The 19,109-nt window shown below is 40.9% G+C and overlaps 1 protein-coding gene across 3 annotated transcripts in view; it reads right to left on the reverse strand.

The window, feature by feature from the left end:
- The window catches only part of lsp1a (lymphocyte specific protein 1 a), a 38,554-nt gene extending 19,744 nt beyond the window's left edge, over nucleotides 1-18,810 (reverse strand). Inside the window, exons 1-4 of one of the 3 annotated variants that reach the window (XM_037766331.1) lie at nucleotides 18,731-18,773; nucleotides 18,660-18,700; nucleotides 12,417-12,535; nucleotides 3,118-3,264 (exon numbers count right to left, since the gene is read on the reverse strand). In XM_037766331.1, the coding sequence (XP_037622259.1) occupies nucleotides 3,118-3,264; nucleotides 12,417-12,535; nucleotides 18,660-18,700; nucleotides 18,731-18,758 (335 nt within the window). In that variant the 5' untranslated portion in view covers nucleotides 18,759-18,773. Of the gene's footprint in view, nucleotides 1-3,117; nucleotides 3,265-12,416; nucleotides 12,536-18,659 lie in introns of all 3 variants that reach the window. The other 2 variants (XM_037766330.1, XM_037766329.1) reach the window with 2 other exon arrangements.
- Nucleotides 18,811-19,109: the final 299 nt, after the last annotated feature.

Raw genomic sequence — 19,109 nt, forward strand, 5'->3', positions numbered from 1 at the left:
GTTAGCAAGTAACCTATTTGAAATTTCTTTGGAATTACTGCCCAATTACCCCAATATTTACCTCAATTTATCGAAAATTACTTTATTCTAAATATGATTTAAACATTATATGCTAAAATAGCATATAGTGGTTTACTGTCGGTAGGAAACAAGAAACAAATCCTACAAACTGCAACCTGCAGCTCCTCTGTGACGGCTCAGTACTGAACTCAGGATGTTTGGAGAAATCATCCATCAACACTGCAGCTCTGCAGGGAAATCACTGCAGTATAATGTAAAATCCCAGTTATTTCATGTTTTATTCAAGTGTTAAATATGAATTAAGTTTTAATTCAGAGAATTTATGGTTGAACACATTCTCTCCCCGCTGAGTAAAAGTAATGAAAGTGTGTTTTGTGTTCCCGGGAGCTGGCAGAAAGGAATTCACTCAGCATTCCCAAGATGATTAAGACGCCTGGCCGGCCGGCGGAGCCCCCGCTGCATTATGGGAGTCTCTCAGCAGCTAATCAGCCTTAACGAGCGCCGACGTCTCTGTTCCTGTTGTGTGTGCCGACACCTGGACAGATTCAGAGTGAGTCGAGGTGGAGATACATCCGTCAGGAAACACCTCCACCACCTCTCACGGTCATGTTTTCTGTCAGATGCTGCGATCATTTTATGCATCTTGTTCGACAAGAAGGACGTGTACAGACGAATGAGGACAGAAATGTCAACATTAATAGTCCCAGAGAATTCCCATTCACCTCGTCTCACTTCACCATCAATGGAAATGTTAAATGTTGGAAACCTAACGTCTATTTTTTGCCACAGCTGATAAATTTACCGGACATCTTTCTGCGCATTGATATGATTGGATGTGGTCCTCCAGAAATAACAGACCATAGAACGACGTGATTGACGTATTTTAATAAATACTGTTACTGCTGGCATGAAAGTGAAGAACACTACGGGTCGGTTTTGACCTCAGAATTATTCAGAAAACTTGAGGATTTTTTTTCAAACTGACAGCGATCAAATCATTTTTATATCAATAAAATAATTTCTTAAATCAATATTTTGTGTACAATTATTGACTTCTTTAGTACGTATCCTTGTAATAAGCTGGATAATGTACAGTGAGCTGATTGTTATTGCAAAAAGAACCCCGACAGGGTGATTCAAGACCTGTTCACCCTGTCGGGGTTCATCTTGCAATAACGACTGGCTCACAGTACATTATCCCTTACATGTACTATAGATTATTTTATTTGATATTTACGTTTGTCTTCTACTTCAGCATTCTCAATAGTCGCAACTCAACCGCAAACTGTGATTTCTACGTTTCTGTTTGTGTACAAATTAAATAAACACGGGAAAAGGTGGACCAAATGTGGATTAATCCACCGCTAGAAATAGTCCCCAACAAATGCACTATTTCTTCCTGTTTGTTTGATAAAAACTACAGTGAGCAGCTGTTTTAGGGAATTACTGATGAAACTATATATTTGTGTTTTTAAAGATTTACGTCTTCAGTATGGGTTTGGAGCTGAGAGACACAGTCGGACTGACACATTGTGGGTTGATGGCTGATTAGATAACCGGATGTAGAATCATCCAGGTAACTGGACAATTTAATTTGAGCAGAAGATTGATGGTTACTTCAACCAACATCTGTTGGTTCTAACTCTGCCAGCACTTGACCTCTGACCTCCTTGTATCCAGGAAATCCTGCAGCAAACTTTGCAAAAAGGGGATTTCAACACAGCATTACATCACCGCTGAGTCTTGTACAGAAAACCTTTCAATTACAGGCTGCGACCTCACAGCGAGTCACCGCAGCCTGAAAGCAGCTGAGCCCGTGATGTGACGGAGGAGAAGGTGTCGTAGGCTGTGATTAAAAGTCGTCTGAAACGCCACAAGCTTTGACGTGGTGGTAGTAAACATTCTTCAGAGGTTGTGTAATGAGAGAGCAGCTGTGTGTTTGTCTTCACATCAGGAGGGAAGAGGCAGCTTCTCCCAATGGAAACATTTGTTTTATGTAAGCAGACATGCGTTGAAAACTCCGTAAACCGAGCAAGCGTAACGGCGAGAGGCTTTGAGTTTCACAGCTGGGGAAACATGAGGACGAACTCTTTAAACTCAACGCAGTCACACAGTTAGCAGCTTGTGCAGGAAGTCACTGGTCACGAGACGAATGAGTGAATAATGTTCTGCACTTAATAACTTCCTGTTCCCATGATGACATGAACAAGGAATTCAAGGACTTCTTTAATGTTTGCGGCTAGACGGAGAAAAAATTAACCTCTGAAATGTTTTGGTTCAACCCTCTTAAAGCATTTTGTAACTTTGTTTTGTGCTGTATAAATAAAGTTTATTATTATTCATTCCAGTCGCACAGCAGCACGTGAAATAGTCACGAAATTGAATGTACAAAAATGCGTTTTCACATTTGTGTACATAGACACAAATTTAACGTTTTCTTTGTGATGGTCAGCACGAAATCAATTCTTATTTAATCCACGTACTTGTGAACCAAGTATAAAGAGCGATGAACGCTGCGTAGGGAGGAAATCAGGGTGAATGGGTGAGTCAAAAAATACCAGACTTTTGCCCAAGAGACTGGCGTTCGTGTCCCGTGTAAAACCAGAAGTCAAAGTGGATTTATTTTTCACGTAACTTCCGTACTTAAGTTACGACACTTCCAGTGTTATTTCAACCCAAACCGTGATCTTTTCCTAAAGCTAACTAAGTAGTTTTTGTCACATAACTTCCGTACTTAAGTGACGGCACTTCCGGTGTTATTTTAACCAAAACCGTGATCTTTTCCTGATGCTAACTGAGTAGTTTGTTGCCTAAGTCTAACCAATTTGATTTTTTCCCAAACCTAACGAAGTAGTTTTAGCTCTTACTGGAGCATAAATTAACACGTGCGTCTCGTGTTGCCGGACATTCGTAGGAAAAAGCACGAAAAATATGTCGTTGAAAGTCGTGCTGAGGGTCACGAAAAAAAAAGGGAAATTCGTGTCTATGAACACGATTCAAATAGATTACATTTCTTGGCTATTTCACAAACTGCTGTGAGACTGAGCTGTATTATTTCTGATTATGTAGACTATCAAACTGTTTGTCTGTACGTACTTGCTCTCCTCCGCCGGTGTCCCGTCCTCCGGTGAGGACTCTCCGGGTAGCGAGCCGTCGCTGGTCCAGCTGGTAGACTCCCGGGCTCGTCGACGGCGCTCCCTCTCCACCTCCTCAGCATCCTCCACGCTCCTCTGAGCTGTCAGCCTGCAGACGGAGGAGGACACAGTTAGCGACAGAATACCAGTAAGCTACTCCAGGTGAAGTAAATCTCAAATGTATCTGTAGTTGAGCACTTTTATTTTCCAAGCAGAATATTGGATGTTTTACATTTTATTCTATCGTACATACAGTAGACAATTTATGCTCCAAGATTGTTGGACCCATCATATATCATTTTTTGCTTTTTATACTACGTCACGTCCTCTCAGCATCGTTCATTATTCTACGTCACTAGCTCTGAGAGTAGCATATTCATGTGGATGCGTTTACATTGCAGTCAGTACAGATTACATGGTGTGAAATGACACGCCAAAAGCAACAACAGTGTTGTGATAGCACAGGAAATGACTTGATGACTTGATGATTGATCAACCGGACACATTTTCTCAATTAATTGATTTACTGTACGGTGACAAATTGCTGGTTTTGTCAACATTTCAAAACTCTAAAATATTCAGTCTACAAGGATATACCATAAAACAGAGAAAAGCAGCAATAATCCAACACAGTCTCACGGCAGTTCATGAAATAGTCACAAAATTTAATCTATCTGATTTGTGTACATAGACACGAATTTCTTTTTTTCGTGTGAAACTTAGCACAACTTTCAACAACGTCTTTTTTGTGCGTTTTCCTACGAATGTCCAGCAACATGTGACGTAAGTGTCAATTTCCGCTCCAGTCTTTAAACAAAAACAAAAAAACTTAGGTTTAGGAAAAGATCGCGGTTTGGATTAAAACAACACTGGAAGTGGCGTAACTTAAGTTCTGAAGTTACGTTACAAATAAATCAACGTTGACTTCACACGGGACATGAACAGCGGTCTCCTGGGCGAATGTCAGTTTTTATTGATCCATCCATCCACCCCAACCTCCTCCCTACACGGCGTTCACCGCTCTTTATACTTCCCGGTTCACAATTACGTGGATTACATATGACTAAATTTTGTGCTGACCATCACGAAAAAAATGTGAAATTCGTGTCCATGTAAACGAATCAATACATTTAACTTTGTGACTATTTCATGAACTGCTCACATTTAAGAAGCTGGAAATAAAGGATGTTTGTAAAGTGACTGAAAGGATTCATCAATTATCAAAATATATATCATAATATTTACAATAATTTCTCCACAAAATGTTATTCATTGTGCAAAAAAACATCTTTATACTGTAAAATGTGCGCTCAGAAATGAGACAAATATAATTCCACATAAAAGATTAAGTTGTCAGAAACTTTGAAAAGTTTCTCAGCTCAATGACACAAAATCCCTCAAATTACCAAATCACTTAAATGCTGATTTTAACACGTAATGAGTACTTTTCCATTGTGGTACTGCTCCTCACAGATGATGTCTTTAATCACTGGTGGTTGGGAAACAATAAATGAGAAACATTTGTTACGTATCACACGACAGACTCATGGTTGCTTTCTCAACAAGGAGTCAGTGAAGTCGTGAGGAGGATGAGATCCAACCGGAACAACATCTGCAGAGCTTCGGACCAGAAATGTTTATCTGCAGGATAAACACATGTGCTCTTCACCTCGTGTCCAGCGTGACATCACAGCATTTATTACAAACACTGTTAATCTTTATTTATCCAGAGACGAGGTGCCAAACATGAAGACTCACACATGAATGAATGATTCTCTCAACAACGACAGCTTTAATCCCAGAACTTCCCCTCAGCTGGAGACAACATGGTGACGTGAAACAGAGTGTTTCTTCTTCACTTTAAAGCATTTTATTGTATTGTATTATATTATGTTGAAAGAGGATTTTTGGATCTTGGAAATAGAGTGAACGTTAGCTGTGCTAAGTTTGGAAATAACTTAAAGGGTTAATTCGGATTTTTTGAAGTGGGGTTGTATGTATACTTCGGCGTTCTAGGAGGTCAAATTACTGCTTTTGTGAATGGAGTCTGGTGGCTTTGAAGAGAGCGATATAACATCTTCAGTTCCCCGTCAGAAAGGGCTGTCTGACGGCGAGGTGAAGCGGCTGTCGACAGGAGCAGCAGAAAAAATTATTTTAGCCACCTCAAAAAAAATCGATATCAGTTTAATTGTACGCTACATTTAGAATATTTTCATCGCTTTACCTCGCCGTCTTGAAAGCCACCAGACTCCATTTACAAAAACAGTAATTTTACCTCTCAGAGCAGGGGAGTCGCTGGTCTACCGCTGCATCGATCGGTTAGCTTGTTTGTGTTATTGTGTGGCTTTCTGATCTGAACTAACGTGGTGTCCCGAGCAGTACGTTGCTTAGCTTTCTGCCGGTACTCCTGTCTGCTTCTCCAAACTGGGAGCACGCCGACCGCCATCAACGTTACTGTATGTGACGTTAATACACTGACTATACTTCAGGTCACATGGTATAAAGTTTAAGAATTGCTTGAAGGGAAAATAGCATTTCGACGCTAAAACATACTTTGACCAAAATGTGAATGTTCAGACTTGAATACATAAGGAACGTTTTTACTGAGTAAATCCGAAACCTGTAAGCTGGTCTCTAGTTTGTGTTGATGTTGATCTTGTTTCAGGACTAACAGCCCGATAAGCTCCATGTGGCTGCTCAGGTGTCCAGTTACTGAACTCACATTTGGGTTCTGGGTCACTAACGGATCCCTAATGGCTCCATCTGTTCCTCCTCTTTAACAGAGGGGTCGATGAAGGTCAGACACGCTGTGACCTCTGACCCTGTTTGCACCTTCCTGTGTTCTCATCAGAGATTTACATTAACCAGATTCAGGGATAAAAACTGATTAATAAATTACAAAAACTCATCATTTCCTGCAGCTCCACACTGTTCTCCATCACTGTTTATAGCTTTACAGCTTTTATCACATCAGATTTCTGCTATTTTTGCTACTTGAGCTCTATTGTTCTAAGTAAATATTCTGAAATAAGTCTAAATAAGACAACTAAGTGTGACAACAAATCCAGGTTTAGTTTCTGCAGCTGACTGACAAGAGACTAATCCAAAAGTAATCACTGTAAACGTCTCTTAGAGTTAAAGATATGATCCTTGGGTATGCGCCAAAACCAGACCGGCACAGTGCCGGATCAAGATTCAACCTTCAACCAGAGGTCAGTTACTGATAAGCTTTAACACTCGTCAGCATCAGCATCACTTCCTCCTCCTCCTCCATGTGTCCGTCCGTCCTTCCTGTGGGCAGACGGAGGGACGAGCAGAAAGGAAGTGAATGGACTGACAGAGGTTGAGAGGCCGGTGAACAGCTGGATGTGGGTCAGAAACTCTCTGATGGAGGCTGTCCCTGGACCGGGTGAGAGGGGTGAGGAGGTTGGTGTTGGTGGATCTGAGGTTGCAGGACAACACTTTCTCACTCTCACCTCGTCAAATACCACCGCTTGGTCAGTGCCCCTTGGCATCGGAGGCCGACACACTTTTTTAGCGTTACTTTTGGACGGACCGGGGACGGCCTGTCAATATACGCTCTTTACATGCATAGTGTCCTTTCAAAATAAACTTCCATTTTCACAGGAAGTTAGGTTTAGGCAACACAACCGTACAGCTAGGCTTAGTTTGGTCTTGGTTGACGTTAACTTCACTGACTAGCGAGTCACGGGTCTCACTGGACTCAAGATACTAACGACTCATGTGACTAACGGGGCTGACGACGACTCATGTCACCAACAGCTCATGGCACTAACGACTCACGGGACTAACGACTCACGGGACTGACGATACTAAGGACTCACGTGACTAAGGACTCACGTGACTAAGGACTCATGTGACTAAGGACTCACGTAACTCACAGGGCTGACAATACTAACGATTCAAGTGACTAGGAACTCCTGTGACAAAATAAGTCAACATTACTTTTAGGGACTCTCACGCTATTAATACTACGTCAGTTGCTTCAACGGTCGAATCTCTGCGGGTGGGTTTACATTGGAGTTAGTTGAAAGCCCGGTTCGTCACATACTGTTGCTAAAGGGTGCTTCCATGCGTTGGTCTCCCGATGCTGAGGGGCGCTTACCGATCATCGGTATTTGACGAGTTGGGAGTGAGAACAAGTTGTGCAGGTGGGAGTATGCCGGTACAGGAGGTCAGTGAGGTAGGAGGAGGCTTTGTAGGTGATTTATATAGTATTATACATTATATACATTATTTAGTGATCCTGAGTGAGACACTGGAACATCTGTGGTGTATAAAATCTGTCTCTGGTTGCTGGTTTGTTGACAGTTTTGGTGTTGAAAGCTGCCGGGCTTTGAGCCAGCAGACTGTTTGAGCTAAACTCTGTTACGTCTCCTTTCTGTAATCATCTGCTCTGCTGACTCAAACATCTGATTTGGACTAAATAATTAGGTGATTTTGAAATACCAGGATTACCGGCAGCTTTACTTCCTTCTTCTCGTCCTGTGTTTTATCAAAACTAAATCTCTCTCTCTCTCTCCCGTCGTCTAATCATCAGAAACCCTGAGAGCCGGTCTGGACTGTGTCGGGCTAGACGTTACCTCTCCAGGCAGTTACATGTGCAGAACGCTTTCACTTCCTCAGCGGGAGTCGAGCAGGTTTTATGTAAACTGACACCAGAGGCAAGACTGAGCACGCTGCCTTCATCAACGTTTCCTCAGATTAAAGGCTGACATAGTGCCCTTGAGCCCTGGACGTCAGTGTGATTGGCAACAAGGTTCAAACCGTCACCTGAGCCGAGGAGTCAACACTAGAGAGAGACCACTTTTCTTCATGTAAAGATACGTAAAATGAGCTAATTCAATAATGACTATTTCATATACATATTACTTTACACCATATTAAAAAATATTTTTTGTTACAAATCATTAATATGATTTTTGTCATCTAAATGCGCCTGTCCTACACCTAACATATTTTATATTTTTGTGTGTATGAAGACTGACATCTTTGGTTACTGTTTTTTTCAGGGTACATTTTTCCCATATTTTTAGAAAATGTTTTTATATCAATATTTACAATGATGCACATTAGTGTAATATTGCGGTAAGGACATTTAGTGATGAAAACCATAAAAAAACAACATGTTACAGATTAAAATCTTAACCGCTATATGTAATTTTGTGTACCTGTTTATATTTATTACATACTCTGATGGTTAAAATTAAAATTCATAGAGGTTGATTTCTTTTGGAGTCAAAAGTGACCGTAGTTGCAGAAACACCCTTTTATACACTACACTACATATATAAGAACATATAAAGGTTGAAAGGTGCTTTTTTTCGCTTTTGATGGATGTTAGGCTAGCAGTTTCCCCAAGTATCTAGTCTTTGTGCGAAGCTAGCTTAGCAGTTTCCCTCTGTTTCCAGTCTTTTCTTTCCAGGCCTCACCGAGATCACATCCTTCTTCTCGTCTGACTGACAAAATTATGAATTGTGTATCAAACAGTTGTCCTGTTTCTTCAAATAAAAAACAGTCTCCCAGAGTTTTGGAGACACAGCTGGTTGCCAGCAGATATTTAAGACTTTAATAATTCAGTTCTTTCATCACCAACATCATAAGCAACCACCAGAAACACGACTCAGAAACCAGATAGAGAGCTCCACCACCTGCCAACACACCACCTCCACCACATATTGTTGCTCTCCACCTGTCTGCACTTGTTCAGGTTGCTGTCTTTATAGTCCGGCGACGTCTCAGCGGATCGACAGTGAAAGACGGATTCACTGCCGGGAGGAGGAAAGGTTAAAAGTATTAGCAGCTCCTTTGTGAGCTCACATGCTGTCAGCAGAGGGATGACTCGGTTGAATGACACAATAATAACACGGTTGGCTTTTAGCCGGGGGGACAGACGAGGATGGTGGGAACACATTTGTGAGATGAAGTCATGGTTGTGTTGAGACAAGTCGGGGCGGTGGAGGGCACTGAATCACTCTCATGCAACGACGACAAAAAAGACGACACTTCCCAGAAAAGAAGTCACCGGATGTGTTGTTGGGAAAGAGCTTCAACCTGCTGAGAGACGACCTGTCTGTGTTTTGATACGTCTCGCAGCTTCTGTGTCTTCACCATCACCGTCCACACTGAAATATCAACAACTAGGCTATTTGATGGATTGCCATTAAATGTTATACACACATTCGTGCTTCCCAGATAAAGAATCCAACTGACTCTGGACGTCCTCTGACCTTACATTGTAGTTACTTTAAAGCCCACTGCATCTCATACAGACACTAAATGGTGCCTTGTGCGTCGGTATCAGACACCCGGGGAATGAGAACGGGCTGAGCGTGCAGAGATGAGCTGGTATTTTATGAGTTTGTTCATAAAAAATGTTGCCAAATCCTGTCAGAAGTAGGCTACGGCAAACACATCTTTCTTCTCCAGAGCAGCTTTAAGCACAGTGAGTCCTGCTCTAGGAGTGATGCTAAATCAGTTGAGGACTCTTAAGGGTGAAAATCCCTAAACTGACAGTATTAAATCCTTTATAATAAGTAATCAGTTCATCAGAGATGTACCCATTATCTACCAGAGAGGAGTTTGTGCCGTCTGTGTTTACATTACGTCATCATACTGAGGTGATCTGCTCTCACAGATAGGACTCCTGGAAACAGGAAACCCACTCTGTTTACTTTCCCTCGGCCCTTTTAATGCAGACAACCTGCGGAGGGCGAGCTCAGCGCCGCCATCACTCATCAGCTAACTCCACCCCGAATAACATTCCTCAGCCTCTTATCTCCCCGTATCATAAACACCGAGGACCCCCCACCCATGTGTGGGGGATTCAGAGGTCAGAGGTCGCAGCAGTCAGTTTGTTTTGAAGCAGGTATGCCTCCTGAATGACATCAGCCAGAGGGAGCTGATTGAAAACAGCCGTGCTGCCTTGACCCGCTGCACTCCATCTGATAACAACATGTTTTAGAAAATACAGCAGTATCACTGTGAAATACAGTCACAATGAGGTAGTTTGTTACATTCAACACAACTGGTCATGTGACTTCTGGGCCACAACCCCCAAAATTATGTTCAAAACAAAGGCAGCTGGTGCGCCACGAGTAAAAATCTAACCAGCCGTTTAACGTCAGTAAATGAGACAACAGAGATAAATCAACAGACGGTTGGTGCTACATAAGCACAAATAAAGGAAGCAGGACAAAAAATAAACACTACAAGGACGTGAAAATCAAACGCCTCTTTCATCACCTCAGTTGGGCTTGAATGCTGTTTTAATCTGAACAACAGCTATGAAATAAATGCAGTGGAGTAAAGGTATAAAGTAACAGAAAATGGAAATACTCGAGTACAAATACCTTAAAACTTGTACTGAAGTACTTACTTTCTGCCATTGTTTGAGGTAAAGATAAATGTGTATGAATACATGACGAAGAAGACGACAAAGAAGAAGAAGACGACAACAAAGAAGACGAAGAAGAAGACGATGACGACAAAGACGGTGAAGAAGAAGACGACAACGGCAACGAAGAAGAAGGCGACGACAATGACGACGACAACGGCGACTAAGAAGACTATTGACAAAAACAAGAGGGCCAGGCCTAAAAACACAGATTCATTTTCAGCATTAGCTCTGATAAAGTAGATAAAACATTCAACGTTTCCACAGGATCATCTCTCCAGATTAACTTCATATTATTAACCAGCAAGCTGTAAAGTAAAAGGTTCAGAACAACTTATAAATATATAAATATATCTGTCTCAATCTCAGGTCGTTACAGTGCTGCTGAAGAACATCGTCTACGATACGATCAACAGAACAAGAGCTTTTAGTCTCAACCTATGAACCATATGAATATTTCTGAAAGGTGACTTATATGATAATAAACCAAATAAATTGGATTAAATGATAAAATCAAATCACAGGAAACGCGTGCAGCAGTGCCGGGATCAAACTAAACGTCCTGCAGAATGAATCACGCTGTCGGATGTGGATGATGGATGTCAAACAGTTGAGCTAAGAGTCCGACGGCCTGCGAGTGTTTTTAGAGTGATGTCACCGGCACTCCTCCAGACTGATGCCATCTGCTGAGTGGACTGAATCACAGCGAGACGCCGCCGCCTCCTCCAGCTGTTATCTGCTTTATGAACCTCTGTTCTAGCTGTGACTCAGAGGTCTCACTGATTACAACACAGAGGACGAGGCTCACAGATCCATCACGTATTACAGTCACTTTATTACAAATCAGCTTTCTAGAGAAACTCTGGAGTAAATGGAAAGTCACTAGTTACACTGAGAGGGAGGATTTCTACATTTACGCCCACAAAGATTCACACACTTGTCAAGCATCTGATGAAAGACTCTTTGTCTTCAAACTAAATATGTTTTTGATGAGTAAATCTAGACTAGAGGAAAAAACCCAAACCAGACGTCCATAAAATAAGAGAGACCTGAGGACGACATCCACCACAGAAGTCCTAATAAGACAAAAACTAGGGCGGTCAAAGTGACCTCACAAAAAGACAAAAGTCCAGACAAAAAGACGAACATGTTGAGGATTATTTGACAACTTCTACGACGTGTTGGGTGACCAACGGGAGCACAGAGAGCTCTTCAACTGTAGACATGGAGATGAGAGAGAGGACTGATATAACGGATATAACAAATGACACAATGACCGTCTCCAACATTACAGGATGAGCTCTTATCTCCTCCATTACAAACCACTGCAAAAACAAAAAGACAGGACGTGTCGCCACCCGAAAAACAAAAGACTGTCTCAGGTGACCTTTAACCTCTGACACAGGTCACCGACACCACTTCCCCTCTCTGTGAAACAGCCTCGGGCGCCTCAAACCTCCCAGTCAGTCTCTGGCTGCCTTCATTTATTTTAATACAAAAACAATCACGATTACTGAGCTGCAAATGGATTATTAATGTTGTCCTTTTGTTTTGATTGTCTCATGTGAGCGGAGGTAAGTCGATTAAAAAATCCCCCCCAAAACCCTGCGTGACCCAAAACACTCCCGGTAATCCCACTGTTCCCATTAGGACAGACGTGTTTACCACACAAACACTCCTCTTTATCCTCATCTGAAATGCTTCGTTGTTCTCTCCACATCTCAGGAGAATATTCCTCCACTGAGTCAGATAAAAATAATACAAAATAAATGTGTGTTTGTGTTGTGTTTAAATATTAACCGGAACAGAAACAAACAGAAACCAGAAGCAGATCGATCACATACCTCAAAAGGTTTTGTAAACCCTGTTTGCTGGAGTTTCTCCTCACCAGAGCGTTGGACATGTTGGCCTCTTTTTTTCTTCTTCTTCTTCTTGTTCTTCTTCTTGTTCTTCTTGTCTCCGTCTGGTAGAAACAAACAGATCACACACCGGCCACTTAGAACAACTTTCTCTTCTTCTTCTTCTTCTGTTTAGTTTCCACCTCGACACTGACGGCGTCGTTCTGTCCTGCAGCCGCACCGAAGCCCTCAAACTTGAATGTGTGTGTGTGTTTCACTTTTAAAGACTCTTCTAGTGGCTTCACACACACCCACACACACACACTTTCTAGTTGTATATCACACACACAGTTTTCTCCCCTGCAATGCTTGTTGGGAATGTCAGCGGTGTGACTCCCTCCTCTCTTGGAGGCTGGGTTTTTAGTCACTACACCCCCAAACCCCCCCCCTCTACACACACACACACACACCTCGCCCCCCCTCCCTCTGTCCTACATGTGGTTTTCATTGAACAGCTCAGAGCGGCGGGGCCCAACATCTTTTTCTTTCTGTGCTGCCTTTCTCTGTTATGTCGGGTCATGTGGTCTCTTCCCTGAGGGGGAATGAAAGACGATACTCACTCACCCCCCCTCAAAAAAAAAAAAATCCACTACTGAACTGTCCCCGTCTCAACATTTCAATCTCCCTCTGATTGCCAAAGCAGCACATTATCCAGCCTAGTCGCACAGCAATTTGTGAAATAGCTACGAAATTTTATGTTTTGCCTAAGCCTAACTAAGTCAATGTTTTCCTCGTTGCAAAATACATCTCTAGGATGCGCTGGGATGCAGCATCAGTGATGCTAAAAGTTTGCGGGTGGAACTTGCGCTTGTGAATTTTGATTACGTTCATCAATCTACGTACTGTGTAGTCTGCATGCGGCTACATGCACCGGACCGTGACTCCGTACGTGACGGTTTGGAACGAATACACGAACCGTTACAGCCCTATACAATGTAAAATACTCTGATACAAGTAGAAGTCCTGCATTCAAAGTTTACCTTTTTGTAAAAGTAAAGAAACGAGTATTATATATATAATATTTATATATAATCAGTATTACGAGTTTGGCTTACAGGTGAATATTTCAACATTTTAGGACTGATACGATTTCCTTCAGACTCCGGATGTGGTTAGCCTAGCTTAGCATAAAGACTGGAAGCGGAGGGGAACAGCTAGCCCGGCTCTAAAAGTAAAAAATCCATCAACACCTCTAAAGCTCGCTAACACAACAATATTGGAAATGTGTCTTGAAGACACGGCTTCTGAAATGCTTCCAGTGAACATGAAGGACACGGACACAAATTTTACTGATTGCAATGCAAACTCCGAAAAAAACACCAACAACACAGCTCTCTTCCACTGTTCGTTATTAAGTCCGATTTCTGGACCAAAGAGTTTATTTTACAGGTGAGCAGTGATGGAGGAAGTACTTGGATTCTCTTAAACCCACCGGTCATTACAAAGTCTTACTGTGCAGCAAAATGTTGCTCAAACTCACAGAACTTTATTTTAAATTCCAAAAATATCAAATATGTCAGGCTGGATTTATAAAATAAGGCACAAAACTTCTTGAATATTTCTGTTTGATGGGACTGTGCAGCCATAAAAATATGGAGTCTTGAGTTGTTTCCTGTCCTTTTCTTTTTCTGCTGCACAAACTTGTGTTCCAATTTTCAATTTTTTATTCTGGAATAAAAATCTTCTTTAATCTCGACACCCACGTTGATATCCAGCTCGGCTGAATTTGTTTGCTGAGGTCATGAAACCGTCTCTCGCCTCTTCACACAAACAAACTCGGCGTCTTTGTCTTCACCCCCCCCGAAACGCTCACACTCACATAATCAAACACACCACCGTTGCTACAGTAACCCACTCATCACCATTCACCCCTGGAGTGTCGGTAAGTCTTGCTCGGTGGCACGTCAGACAAAAGGGCATTCTGGGAATTCATGGCTTGGGCGACCCTCCCCCCCCCGTCATGCTCGTGCTCATAAAACAGAGCTGTGGTTTCCAACAAACACTGGCTGACCTGAACACAACCTCGACACTCAGACGCTCTAAAACAAACAGAAACGTTAAAGGTAGTAATAATAATCTAATGATAGAATATATAATAGTACAAAGGTCACAGTTTGATACTTTGATGACAAATGTTATGAGAATAAAGACATAACATTATGAGAATGAGGTTGTAACGTTTTGAGAATAAAGTCGTAACATTTAGTGAATAAAGTCGTAACATTATGAGAACAAATTCGTAACATTATGAGAACAAATTTGTAACATTATGAGAATAAAGTAGTAACATTATGAGAATAAAGTCGTAACGTTATGAGAATAAAGTCGTAACGTTATGAGATTAAAGTTTTAATGTTATTAGAATAAAGACATAACGTTTTCAGAATAACGTCGTAACATTTTTTGGAATATAATCGTAATGTTAAGAAAATTAAGTCGTTACATTATGAGAATAAAGTCGTAACATTATTCGAATAAAGTCGGAATGTTATCAGAATAAAGTTGTAATATTCTGAGAATAAAGTCTTCTTGTTATGAGAATACAATCTTATTGTTATAAGAATAAAATAGTAACGTTTTGATAATAAAGTCGTAACGTTATGAGGATAAAATCGTAACGTCTTCCTACTGTGCTATTGGAAAAGTACATAAAGATGAACATTTATACACTAAATTATCTATCAGCTAATCAATCATTTTGATATTTGAGATTTGATTTGTTAATAATGAAAATAATGATTTGTTGCTGCCCTGAATTCGACAACCTTCGTGCATCACAGACGTTCACAACATCCCTGTTTTAATCTCGTCCAGCTTCCCTGCTGGAGAACAAAGACTTCCATCCATCAGCAGAGAAACAACAACTCTCTCCGTCTGTTGGTTCACTCTCAGCTCAAAGCAAACAGCCCATTTGGTTCCCTGGTTATCTGCTGATGCCAGGTATCGATGGAAAACACTCCCACCTCCATCAGACCAGTGCTGTTTCAGATTTAAGAGGTTGAAGTGTCTCTCTCTAATGTCTTTCACTATCAGAGGCTCTTTCCACAGCTGTATTTACAGAGTTAAACTCACAGGAAGCCTTTTAGATTTTAACAACAGACAATCAGTCCTACGCTTTTTTATTCTTGTGATCACATGAGGTGTTTTGTAATTTTGACATGAGAAGTTTGTCCTTTAAATCACAACGTAAAGGTTTCAGTCTGCTTCAAACAAACTACTTAGATGATGTGTTGTTGGTAGAAAGTATATTTAATAAAGTACTTATATATTCACATTTTCTGCTACTTTATACTTCTAATCTACTACATTTCTGAGGAAACGTACAGCTGTAGCTACTAATTATGTCCCAGATTAATATAAAACACACATGATACACTTATAAGATATAACAGTAACAGTAAAATGCTGCTCTTGCATTGATACTTCAGTATTAATAATGTCTTATGTAGCTGCAACCTGGTCTCACGTGAAGGTTTATACATACCACGACATTACGCGTGTCATGAGTATGCATTTTAGCTATTTCACAATTGTACGCCGCTTTTTGTGTGTCATTTGTACGCCACGCAAATGTCTGCAGTTAGATTTAGGCAAGAAAACCACTTAGTTAGGTTAAGGGAAAATGTCATGGTTGGGCTTAAAACAGAGTGTTACAGGAATGCGTCCTAAAACCCAGAAATGAGTTAGCATTTTAGCACTTCCAGTTCCCTCGTCTGGAAGTCAATGGGCTTTTACTTAGATTCCTGAAATAAGGTGTGTGGTTAACACAAGCTGAAGAGATTTTAATGTTTTTTTCTACAACATAAAATACGTCAGTGGCACGTGACAAAACAAAACAAACAGTCTCAAACACGGGTCTTCTGGTTAAAAGTCTGATATTTGTTGGACCAGCCCACCATAAGTGATTTTTCTCTCTTTTTATACTACGTCACTAACTCTTACCGTAAACACGGATGCATTTACATTGCAATCAGTCAGTATAAGCCAAGTATACTTATATATATACGTATATCTAAATGTATGATATTTTAAGTTTAAAAGAAGTCTACTAATAGCACACCTGAATAAACTTCTATTTGGTAAGTGGAGTCTGTTTTGCTTGTTTGTCTGCAGCAGGATTAAAGCTCCAGGTCCTCTGGAACAAAAGCTCATTGCTGCAGATCTCCTCCCTCGCTCTGTTGATCCATCAGAGGGCTCAGGGAGTGTTGACCTCCTACCAGACTGTGTTCCTGCCTCTCAGAGCTGCTCTCATCACCTCCCACTCAGACAGGCTCCTCTCAGGGCTCAGAGATCTCCTCGCCTGACACCGAGAGCCCGACAACACCAGCTCCCCCCCCCCCACCTGACGAGGATGAGTTTACACGCTGGAATCCAGTCACAAGTTATTCGAGAGTAGGAATTAAGCCGTCAGCAGCAGCTTTGGAAGTGATATTACAAAGATGTCACATCTGTCAGGTTAGAGTGGTGTATCTTCAAAGCTGGGAAAAAGCAGCAACATCCAAGTGAAAATTTCATCTCATATTTTAGAATTTCACGAGAGCTGCCTTTCTGTATCGGAGGGAAAAACATAAAATGACGACAAAACTAGTTTGTCCCAGAAGGAGGGTTAAGTGTCTACCTGCCCGTAGAGGTCAGAGGTCAAGAGGTTTTCCAGGCTAGTCATTGTGGAGCCAGCCCGTTCTCATTCCCATGGCGTTGAATACCGACGCTTTGTCACGCACCGCTGCATGTGATGCCGCTTTCAAATAAGTACAATATAAACCATCCACTGCAACAATAAACACTCAGAGAAAGTGGTCGGGAGTGTGGTGACGTAGTTTAAAGAGCGAAAGAGACACACTAAGGGCGGGCGGGAGGGTTCAACAACCACAAGAACATGTGATAATCGTCACTAACGTAACTTACAAAACCAAACAACGGTCAACAACGGTCTTGAACACGAGTATCCTGGTTAAAAGTTCTGTGTTTGTTCTAAACGCCTAGCACATGATCATAGTATTTATATACCTTTTGGAGCGAACAGGCTGATTATTCTGTAACAATGATCATCTCACTGATTCACTGTAACACCAAACTGAGGTGATGGTGGGAATTGAACCCTCAACCCTGTCAGAGGACCACACAGGGTCTCATTGTGCAGCTGAGTATCAGGAGAGATTCAGTTTCAGATCCTTCAGGTGAATAAAACGTGGGAAAAGAAGCTGACGAGTGGAAAGATGATCTGAAGAGAGAGATGTGATGAAGACCAACGCGGCCGTTTACTGTAAACACAACGACATCAACTCACGGTGTTACGCTGCTGATGTTCCTGAAGGCTTTTCTTCAGGAACACGATCGCTTTGTTGTTTTCTGCCTGTGGTTGTAAATAAACACGGTTTCCATGACAACACACATCTGCTGACACCAGACTCAGTGTTAATCCTTTCTCATCTGTATGTGCAGTTTATAAATACCCTGAAAGTCATAAATCCTTAAATATTGGCAAAAATCAGTGGTGGAAGAAGAACTCACATCTTCTACTTGAATATAATACAGCTGAGTCATGCATTCACAATCTTACTCAAGTAAAAGTACAAAAGTATCAGTCAAGTAACAAAAGTAAAAGTAATCATTATGCATATGCACATTATATATATATATATATATATGTGTGTGTGTGTGTGTAAATAATTTTGCATAATGAGAACTTTTCCTTTAAGAATTATTAATTAATTAGAATCTCTCTCTCTCTCTCTCTCTCTCTCTATATACATATATATAAGTAAATAATTCTGCATAATGAGTACTTTTACTTTTAGAATTAAATAAATATATATAGTATTATAATTATTGATGCATTGATGTTCATCACTTTAATGTTAAAGCTGGTAAAGGTGGAGCTCATTTCTGGGTACTTTAATCTATAATAAAACATAATTTATTAGTTTATTTTATTTGGCATTAATAATCTGAACCTGTAAAGTAACTAAAGCTTTCAGATAAATGTAGTGGACTAAAAGTGGAAATGGAAAAAATGGAAATACTAAGTACAAATGCCTAAAATTTGAACGTAATTAAAGTAAATGAGTAAATGTACTTAGTTACTTTCCACCTCTGGCACGAATAAAATAATGTATCCATTTCAAATGTTTGTTAATTTGAATATTAATGGGAGAGAAAGAAGTGGACACAGTGAAGTGATTTACTGACCTTGAGAAGAAGAAGAATCCTTGACGGCAGACGTGAAGATAAAATACTACAGTTCAGTACATGTACATGTAGTAATACACGGACAGCAGCTTTCTTCATATCGATCTTGTTTAGATGAGTTTCAGTGTGAACACCAGCAGACTCACCAGACACCTGATTGATCTGATTGATCTCAGGTGTGCTCTGCTGACAGGACACACACCTGGCTCATCACTCAACTCAGAGACAGAAATAACTCCACTTCTCCTGTTTGATGTTTGTCACTGTAATCTCCTTCTGAATATCCAGCATTGGAAAGAAGGTGCACATGAGCAGTACTTTGTTTATTCTGATGGTGTCACAGAGTGTTATTGGTCCAAATACCTTCATCACAAAAAAAGCATTAAGAATAAATTATATTGGTCCTGGTTGCTCGTAAAATCCAGAAACATTTCATTCCTTCCTAAAGTA

The sequence above is a fragment of the Sebastes umbrosus genome, chromosome 4 (genome assembly GCF_015220745.1).
Source record: "Sebastes umbrosus isolate fSebUmb1 chromosome 4, fSebUmb1.pri, whole genome shotgun sequence".
Classification (NCBI taxonomy): domain Eukaryota; kingdom Metazoa; phylum Chordata; class Actinopteri; order Perciformes; family Sebastidae; genus Sebastes; species Sebastes umbrosus.